We start from the raw sequence: 10,804 nt of genomic DNA, 5'->3' as shown, positions 1-10,804 counted from the left end.
AAATAAAAATAAAAATACACCTAGTATGAAAAATAGTATATGTGACACCTGTCCAGGAACATTGCGGACACATCTCATATAGTGACAGGCGGAACAGTCAAATGCTTTTCCACTATATGGTATTAACTTTTAATCTGGTTTTTGTATTGTTTGGTGGTGTGTTGAGATTTTGTTTCCAATGCAAAATATGTGCCTTTGCCAGCTTACATTACAAGTTGTGTTTTTTTTTTTACATGGTACGTAGCCCGAATTCAAATGAAAAAGTACTCGCCTGCTGTTTAACTATTCTTCAGGGAAAATAAACACAGAGTATGGCATACAATGATTCTTAGTATTGTAGGTAGGCTCCCTATAATGGTTTGCCAAAGAATCACTTTAATAAATCGGTGTATTAAAACTGTATATTGTTCCGAAGTGGCTTTAACTTTTTTTCCTGTCCTGTATGGTTTGTTGACTAGACTTCAGTTATATTTAACTTCAAAATACGATACAATTGCATTTAAGCCTTTACAATTGTTTTAAACATGTATTGGGGTATAATCTGCATTTTATTTGCATATACAGAACATTATGAATAATTATTTAGGTGCCGTTTGTATTTTCTTATCACCTGTGCATAATATTACAATATAATAAATTTCCTGGTTCGTAATAAAACCTCAAACTTGTTTTTGTTAATTAACACGCGTCTAATACGCAACTGTCTTTTACAGTTGGTCCAATAGCTTTTGTAGTTTGTGGAGAGCCAGGTGTTTTTGGAAATGGCACTTGGTGTAAAAATTTCAGGAACCACTGTTACACAGCATTATGTGTTCACTTTTTTTTTTAAATGATAATTTGCAAATAATTAATTTTTATTCAAATTAACCAGAATGATTGATATAGTACTTCACACCATGTTTTAAATCAAATAAATTTTTTTGTAACTGTTATCTAACTTTTAGGCATACAAAAAAGCATCATCTTGTTCACTTTAAAAAAGTTGTCAACCTCTCTCCATTATTGAAATGACATCTCAGGGTTTTGTGTAGTTTTCTTTATTGAAAAATTAAACACTTTCTGTACAAATAGCATTGTATAACCCTCGTTCAAATGTGCTGGGAGCAGGCCAACAGCACAAGGACTGTGACATGAGGAACAAAAACAAAAAGAAAGAGGCCGTTGTGGAACATCTGGTGGAAGACAAACAATAACCAAAACTAACCGGCTAATAATAATAAGAGGAGGCACACTTAGTGAAACAAATAAGCACAATCTATTTCACAAGGAAGTTGGTCATGAAGGAACCATTGTTGGGGGAGTGTGTTAATAAACATACATTGTAAATTGAAACAAAAAGTAACATCAATGGCTGTTTCTCGTCGTGTACAACATTTCTGATCACTTTTCACACTTGCCTTTCAAAAATGTAGGTTTGCATTTGTCTACAGTTCACCTGAGCAGCGTTAAGAAAGCAGCGGAACATTTTCAGTGTAATCACACAAGACATTATCTTTGTCATAACTTTCTATATCTTTCTTTCATTAATAACTTCACTTGCACCGCCAGAAACTTAAAAGTAATCTTGGATTCAGACTTCACCTTTAAATAGAAAATAAAACATTTAGCATCACTTCATTAGCTCCCAGTCGGCTTTAGAATTGATTTAGGATTGTATGACGAACTTTTAAAGCACGTATGGTACTTGCTCCGAGCTACTTATCTGAACTTTTAACCGCCTATGAGCAAATCCACAAACAGCTCTTCGGTTGAAAGCTTGAAACCAAAGATGATCGAGCATTTCCGTTCAGAGTGGTTTTATGGTGACAATAATTTCGTAAAAAACTTGTTTTTCCACAATTCTATTTGGCAAATCCAAACTAATCTGTGGACCACTGTTCCAAAACAATCTTGGACTTCAAAGGTTATATTATAAGCATAAATATAACATAAGCAGAAATGTGGTGGTTTCACTAAATGTACTTCCGCAAGAACAATAGTTACATATTGTTTACTCTTTACGGAAGATTCACTCTTTTGTTCCAGTCTTCCAATTTTCACCTAATCTCTCTAATGCTAACTCATATCCTGGCTCCCAATTGCTTTTCTCAATAAATGGAGAGAGAAGGCGTTCAAGAGGGTACAGTATAGCTAAGCTCTTTGTCAGTATTATCCTCTTATGACTACACCTCCTGAGATGATGCACTGGGCATGGCTTCATCATGCTCCCTGGGGATTTTAATTGGTTCGGGACTTGGAAATTATCAAATTAAATGTTCTAGTAAAAGAAGCAGCAGGAACAACACTGAGTGAAACACTTTGAGATTTGATCCCCTACTGAGAGCATGTCCACATTCAGGTCATCTGTGTATCTTCATTATAAACTGTCTTCTTATGTGTTTATGCTGTCACGTGTGATTATGATGAATGACGTACTTTCATTAGCTCCTAACGGCACCGGTGTTTAAAAACATTGGAACTTGCGATGGTATCTATGGTAACAATATGGAACACTGGCACAATGGGTAGCACTTTCCCCACTAACTTGTTGCAGAGCCATTGACCCCCCAGATAATTGACTTTTGGGTATTTTCCTATTTTCTGAATAATTTTTCCACACATTCACCATAGGGAATTTATAATGAATCTTTATCAGCGTTTTCACAAGATTTTGGAAAAATTTGCTGTTTGTTTTGCAACCCCTGAGATATCCTTGCCCCACCCCCAAGGAAAAAATCTTCACTCTGCCAGCGCTAACAAGGGTTCTGGATTAAAACCGGCTGGCTGCCTTTATGGAGTTTGCACGTGCTCCCTGTGCTTGCAGAGGTTCTCTTTATTTCCCTTCCACAATAGTCATTCATTTGATGCTTAAAATAAAACAATGGACAACATATATCTGACAGATGTGAGCTGCTCCGATTCATATTATTTTAAATATATGTATATATATTAATGTAACTTTCAAAGGGTTTATATTTCATATAGAGATCTTATATTTTGTACAGTATAGAGTATATACATCTATATTTATTTGTACATATATAAATTCAAACTACGAAAGCCGAGTAGGACTAGTCTTTTCAGTTGCAGTAGCCAAAAACTATGAAATAAATTGACTGTGGTAACTTGGTTGAATGCAAGATGCTCCAGTAAATGTCAAATGGAGGCCAATCCATTAATTTCAATATCCAGAAAGTAAAATCTAGGTTATAGAGGCTTCACTATTAGTATCTACTGTAGTGCATAAGGTGCGGAGAGGTAACATGTTGAAAAGAATCAAGAACAGGTTCATGTAAAAATAAGGTTGTGTGACAGATGAGGTGGACTTTCCTTTTAGTTCACCGCTAAAGACTTGTGCCATTTAAAAATGAAAAAGTCCTCCTCCTTTTTGTCCTTGATTCCCTGCTCGTCTCTCTCCTCTCCCACTCAGCTATAGTGCTACATTGAACTCAGTCACCAGAAAGTCCACATAGTCCCGCTCTTTGGTTTTGAAGGCCTCAGCGATGAGGCGTGCGGCATCCTTGTGCTCACGGCCCCTAAGGGAAACCCCATTTACCTCCAGGATCACCTGACCCACCTTCAGCTGACCACAGTTGTGAGCTGAACCGCCACGCTTGGAAAAAGAGAGAAAAAGGACAAGGTTATTTAAAAAAAAACAAAAAAAAAAAACACATACGCACACAAATTTGCAGCATTTGCATCCTTGACCAAATCTCACCGGAAATGACTCCATTTTGATTAAGTGATGCAATCGTACAATCAAGGCTGTCAAAGAAAGGTTATACCAAAACAGTTTTTTTTAGTGCATTTTATTAGTTTTTTTTTTTTTTTTTAGATACATAGCAAAGATACGTTTGCATGAATTAATTAATACATGAAAACTATATTTAAATAACTGGATTCATATTTCCAAAATTGAATGGGAAGTAAAAAGTAAAGAAAAGAATAACGACTAGACCAAAAGCTAACAATGTATTTCATTTTACACATTTTCCCAAAATAAACAAAAGTAGTTAATACATATAAAGGAGAATAAGAACAATCCATATTAATACAAGGTGCTTGTCAAATTAATACAATGTACTCTGCTCGACATTGAAATAGGACAAACAAAAATTCTTCCAATGTACTTCCTAAACCGTTTATATTGAATACGTTTCCAAGTTTATAAGTCTTTTGTAAAACAAACCTTATGGATGGAACCTTTTGGTGAGTACCGTTCAAACAAAGCACACGAAAAAATCAAAACCAAGGATGTGTTGTGTCCCAGGCTAATAAAAAATCTGCTTGCGCATGTTTCACACTGAATTGAACGAAAGATGCTGAGAAAGTCGGGGTTTATGAGCTGGCACGTCCTGAACTAAAGCGTCTGTCATCCAGCTTTTTCCAAGATGCACACCCTATTAACGATAAAATAGATAAGTCAGCAATTCTTGTTGAACAGCCAATTGAAAAGTACTACCAACTGTATTCCAATTTTAGTGGCAAGGTTAAATTAAGGATTTCATTGAATCAGTATGCCACTCTCTATTTTATTTGTTTTCGCCATAATTTCTTCCTGGTAATTATATGACATTACCCAGTTATGCCAAACCGATCAGAGGCAAGGGGTTGTCACTTAATTCACAATTGCACGCTGGAGAAAAGTCACATGATTTTAGGCATTACATTGCGCGTTCCAAAGTACACCCACACATTTGCACGCACACGTGAGAGTATATAAAAAAACACAGTAAATGCACTTATTGCTTCAACTGTTAATGCTTTCCACATTCTGAAACACGGTAAATAAGAGAATCTAAATGTCAATCTCCTTATGCACCTCTGGGCATGTATCCAGAAAAGCTACTAATTCACTTCTGGTAGACTGAGTTGGATTGAAATAATCAGTGAAATTTCTACATCCTATTTTTAAAGTTAAATGTACAACATTCTCCTGATATATTTAGCAACACAGAGTATGCTCTGCTACATGTATTGATCGTACGCTATGAATAAATGATAAACTCAAATTAGCCTCACATTGTGTTGTAGGTTTGATTTCGGCACTGTCCTTCCTGTGTGGAGTTTGCATGTTCTCCCCGTGCCTGTGTGGGTTTCCTCCCAGCACTCCCGTTTCCTCCCACATCCCGCAAACATGCATGCTAGCCCGATCGATCACTCCAAACTTTCATAACTCTGATTTTTTTTCTCATCACCTGTGGGGTCTCTCAAGGTTTGGAAGTCGGTGGACAATTTAAAAATCTTGACGTGTGAACCAGGCTTAAACAACGTATGACGTCCCTCATGCCCCAATTTGCCCCAAGGACTTGAACGCAGCATATATTTGCCCATTTTATTTCTTGGCTGAGATCATGAAGGTAGTGTCACTGGGATTTATTTCTGCCAGGTTTAGCAGGGCCAAGTCACGCAAATTTGCATTTTGATTATACGTTTAAGCATGCTGTGCCAAACTGTGGATGGACCCACAAGTAGGGCAAAAGCACACTAAAGCCAGCTTCAAGTGGCAGCAACCTTTGAACGCTTCACAAGTCGCATTCCTTTAAACACATCAGTGTCAGATTCACATTTGTGGGGGAAAAAATATGAAAGACATTGTGAGAGGGCCATTTTTGTTCATGTTTTATCTTCTGAGTCAACCACAATTTCCATACAAACAGTTTGTGTTAAAGACCATATTGTTTCTCTCTTTTTAAGAAATTATTTTGTAGAGTTTTCCTTAAATAAATGACCATCTACTCCATTTTGAACTAATAAAACTTTGCATCCTGAACCAATGTCTGAACTGCTACTAACTGGTTTTGGTGTCAAGTTGAGTATAGCATTTCTCTGTCAGATACTGATGTAAAGAAATGACTCTTGTAAGACAAACCCGATTTAAATTTCATAATCGTTCACCACACTTTGCACACTTAGTCAAGTGACAGCTGCCAAGACAGTTAAATTCTTCTCCAAGTTTCAATGGCAAGAACAAGCAACAGTTCTCTAGCGCTGTAAATTTAACACACGTCACAACTGTGTGCAATTAATTTAACAGGACATAACACATTTTAATTATTGTGATGGCTGGTTGGAGCACTTGTGTCAATATCACTGGAATGTGCCTTTGGTGTTTCTCATTGGAATCACTCAATCATCATAAAAATGTAATACCAGTACAATGATAAGCTGAAAAGGAGTTTCCTTCATTTTTTTTTCCCATTGCCTGCACATCATTTTTTAAATTTCCCATACACCAATACCCTAATAAGTGTGAAATAAGTGGTTAAATGTTACCAAAATTAATAATGCATCCGTTCATTTTTTGAACCCAAATTAATTAGTCGCACACTGTCCGCAACAAGTTATTTGAAAATTTATCCTATGATCATTTTGAATATATCTCCAATATAGAAAATGGATGGATGGATAGTTTCATATTTCCGGCTTTAACCCCCCCCCCCACACACACAGTCTGGTTGGTTTTAAGTTTAAACCTCGAGCAATCCATAGTTAACAGCATTGCTATTGATAAACCCTGTTTACTCCTTCTTGACTTTATCGCAACAATTACTCGATGCTGGCAGAGCAGTCGGTCATCATGATGGAAAGTCAGAAGTGATAACGGGTGCTTCAGAACTAGTGATTTGGAAAGATAACGGCTGGCATTCAGTAAGCATCCATTGGCCAGAGAGAAATAGAGTGCACAAGCCAAAGGTGTGCTGTATCAACTTGACTGCGTTATACAATCGGGACAGAATAATATAGTGTAGTGGCTTGGATTCGATGCCATCATCTGTCCCTCGATGCCCCTCGGACAACCAGAAACAAAATGAATATTTTTTCTTTTCCTTCTTTTGTTGCCTTTCGCAAAGCCAGTTCATCATGCTGATGCTCGATCCTGACTGGGGGAAGCAATGAGGTTGCGTGCCTTGCTCAAGGGCCTAATAACACAGTTACCTTTCCCCAGGTGAGAATTACCAAAACTCACTTTTCCACCTTGAAAATGGAAGTCTCCTTACTTTGCAGCAAAGTGTGACCTCAAGGCCACCGTGTTATTAATGGCTTCAAATAACAATGAGGCACTACACTGTTATTGTTCGGGGATGTATCTGTGCTTGTAACATCAATAAGGTTGTCTTGGAAGTTGGTTGTTAAATAGAAATAGAACACCCTATTTCCATTTACGTTATTTAAGACTGTACAAGAGCATATTAAAGTAAATAGTTCAATGGCTACGTTTACATGGACGCATTTATTCGGATTGAAAGCCTGATCGGAATAAAAATTGTTTCATGTACACACCTTATTCGGAATATCCTGACCCAATCAAGCCCATTATATTCAAGATTTTATTCCGAATGAGAGGGATGCTTGATGTCAATCGGTAATCCGATCGTCGCACATGATGTCGATTGGTAATCCGATTGTCGCACATGAAAACACTTATTCCGAAGTTCGGAAACCATCTTTACCGCTCATGTGACTGTTCGTCGTTTCTCTTCTAGTAGAAGCATAGTGAGCGAAAGACTTGGCAGGCGCAAGAAACAAAAAAAATAAAATAAAAAATACAATTTGGCAGGCGTGAGATACATTGCAGCTAGGAGCTGGGATTTGCTGACACAGAAGTCATTGCAGTTTCTTCTTCTTCTACTACAATCTCTGGCACATTTGGCCAACATGTTCATGTCAGAATAATTTGTTTCGCCCAAAAGTGTGACGAATGAACACGCAAGTCCTAATCGGATTAAGATTTTTAGTGTCCATGAAAACAATGCATCCGAACAGAATTTTAATCCAAACTATGATTGGATTGAAAATAAATCTCAATAAATCATCCCCCTGTAATTTCTTTAGTTAAGTCTTGCACATATTTTTGTGCAAGAGCTAATATGATTTTAGAGAAGCAAAGGGAACTAAAAATAGCTCACAGGCATATTTGTCAGGAAATCTATTGACTATGGCAGATGCTGTGGTACAGCATGCACACACAACACTTAAAATTTAACCGCCTGCATTAGCAGACCTTTGCACTTCGTCATTGGCTTAAAACTTACTCCTCGTATCAATTCCACACATCCTCTTTTCTTTAAAACTAACATTTGCAGATTCTGAAAGTGCTGATTTTGACCCCTTTTATCCATACTGCTGCAATCAGTGTTCCCTTTTTATTTAAATCACCTCCTCGCTAGGAAGAAGGCTGAAAGACAGCATTGAAAGAGTTGTGGACGACCGCCTGTGACTGCTATGATCTTTAAAACGCAACTCTGTGGTCAGAAAAGGTTTAGTACTAAAGTCAGGAGAAAATACAAGGCTTTGTTGTCTTTGGCAAGATGATATGTGTTGATCAAGGCACAGCTAATAGCTTTCCAACAATGTCTTTTTTTCAAATGTATGACGTGAATCCGTATTTTAAAATAAAAAGTGAATTTGATGCCATCAGGAAAGAAAGTATTATTCGAATAGTTTCTATCTGAACATAACGCTTCGCTTTGCAGATTGCTGTTTGTTTTTACTTTTGGCTCTTCCCACAGCAAGCCACTTGTATGATGTTTGCCAGTTAAGATATGCTTCCATTTGGATGGTGGGGCACTGGCTTTTGAGTTATTTTTGCGCTATTTTTGTAGACATAGAGAGATCTCTTTAAAGTCATGGTTTTTCTTGAATTAATTAATTGTAAATCACTTAAGGGCTGCAAGTGAGCAGATGATTTTGAGCAATGGCTAGGGTAAGTAACCCTTAGACTGGTCTTCAGTCAAATGCAGACTACGTACAAAATATTCACACTGAAAACTATATACATTTCGAACTAAAATGCTATTGGAACTTTCCATCCATCCATCCATCCATCCATCCATCCATCCATCCATCCATCCATCCATCCATCCATCCATCCATCCATCCATCCATCCATCCATCCATCCATCCATCCATCCATCCATCCATCCATCCATCCATCCATCCATCCATCCATCCATCATCTACACTGCCTATGGTTGCTTAAGCTGAAGAATATCCAAGCTGACGTTGGACAAGAGGTGCCACACAACAAGAATGTAACTGATAGGATCTGAGCGTGGCAGGCGGGCAGAGTGACATGAACATGAATGCTATTGTCATTGGATGAGAAATCGTCATCAAAATGCATTACATGATTGTGACTCACCTGAATTGTGACAATTCGTGGTAGTGGCTGTCGAGTGTTGGCTCCTCCTTCAATCGCGATGCCCAAAGTACTTGCACTCTTTGCCACCCTCACTAATGTGGAGGTGGGCTCCAACAGCCCTGGCTAAAGTCAGGCAAAGACAATGTTAATTATAAAATTGCATTAGATGATGTTGTGTAATGTTTTCATGCCAGTGTGGGATGGATTTTTTTTTTTTTTTTTTATATAACAAATAATGATTGACTGACATGTTTGTTGTTGTTGCTGCTGTGGTAAGCTCTTCCCATACTGGCATGAATTTACTTCAAGAATATGAGAAATTTACTCATACATATCATATATGGATGGTACATATATATATATACACAATATATAAAAGTGGAAAGCCCTTCTCTGTTTTGGCCGCCAATAATGGATAGCTTTAACAAGAGTCTGGTTTCTTGAAGCTCCACCCTACATCATGTCATCAAAGTTATTGGGCATTCAGTTGTTAATATACTGAGCAAAACTATAAAAGCAACACTTTTGTTTTAATCCCATTTTTCACAAACTGAACTAAAAATTATAAGGCTTATTTCTCTCAAATATTCACATACATGTTAAAAACTCTTGGTGAATATTTTCCTTTGCATCCATTGATCCCACTGGTGTGCCACACCAAATTGCTGATTAGAAAGGATAATTATTGCAGAGAGGTGCCTTGGGATTCCCAGACCACTCCAAAATGCTTTATCTATTCACACAGCACAATGCCACAAAGACGCTGAGTACAAACCCAGACTCACCAGAGCTCTTGCCTGATCACTGAATGTTCATTTCTCCACCATTACCATCTCCAAAGATGTTTCAGCCTAGGACACCTACATCAAGCCGATTCACTCCCAAAATTGTCTAAAAACATCCACCCAGACTGCTCTTGTAACAATCGATTTGCATAACCAAATAAATGTCAGAAACCATCTCCGGAAAGCTCATCGGCATGCTTGACGCCCTCAACGGGGTCTCGACCTAACATCAATTCATCGTTGTTACCGACTTGGTGGCAGGCACTTTGGAGAAGGTGTATTCTCGTGGATGAATCCAATTTATTACAGTACAGAGTCGATGCCACACTATGTACGTATGTGTATGAAGCAAATGGGTGTCACACCAGATGCTGACTTATCTGTCGAATAACCCAATACATAAAAAAATTAAATTTTAGAGTGGCCTTTTTTTTAGGCAGCCTCAGCACAACTGGTCAATAATCATGCGATCGATCAAATAGCAATCGGCATCCTGTTATGACACACCTTTGACTTGGGCGGATATCGGCAAAGTTCTCACTCAACACAGTTGTATCATCAAAGGGTAAGTAGTAATTCTATTAGGCTTGTATATTCAGTGGATTATTATTTTTTTTTAATTGAAGAAACCGTAATTGTACCAGTGCCATGGAATGACATTTTCTTTGGAGGTTCCATTGCTCATTCTTAACCTGGTGAAACACAGGAACTAATTTTCTAATGCAGAAATGCACGGTAGACCCCATCATGGTTTGGAAGCAATGTATCATGAAAGATAATTTGTTTGTCAAACGTTCCCTCACACTCGCTCCCTTAAGAACACACTTTGATTATTGTCATTTTGAAATAGCCGTATTACTTTCCCATCATCGCAAACAAACTTTCATCATTTCTG

At 37.7% G+C, this 10,804-nt stretch overlaps 1 protein-coding gene across 1 annotated transcript in view; it reads right to left on the bottom strand.

Annotated features, from left to right (window-relative positions):
• Nucleotides 1–1,021: 1,021 nt before the first annotated feature.
• Nucleotides 1,022–10,804, bottom strand: part of whrna (whirlin a) — a 74,404-nt gene continuing 64,621 nt past the window's right edge. The window contains exons 11-12 of the mRNA XM_037266360.1: nt 9,125–9,247; nt 1,022–3,592 (exon numbers count right to left, since the gene is read on the bottom strand). Of these exons, the coding sequence (XP_037122255.1) occupies nt 3,410–3,592; nt 9,125–9,247 (306 nt within the window). The 3' untranslated portion in view covers nt 1,022–3,409. The remainder of the gene's footprint in view (nt 3,593–9,124; nt 9,248–10,804) is intronic.

Source organism: Syngnathus acus, chromosome 12 (genome assembly GCF_901709675.1).
Source record: "Syngnathus acus chromosome 12, fSynAcu1.2, whole genome shotgun sequence".
Classification (NCBI taxonomy): Eukaryota; Metazoa; Chordata; class Actinopteri; order Syngnathiformes; family Syngnathidae; genus Syngnathus; species Syngnathus acus.
Note: the sequence above shows the minus strand (reverse complement) of the source record. Positions and strands in the feature narration are given on the sequence as shown.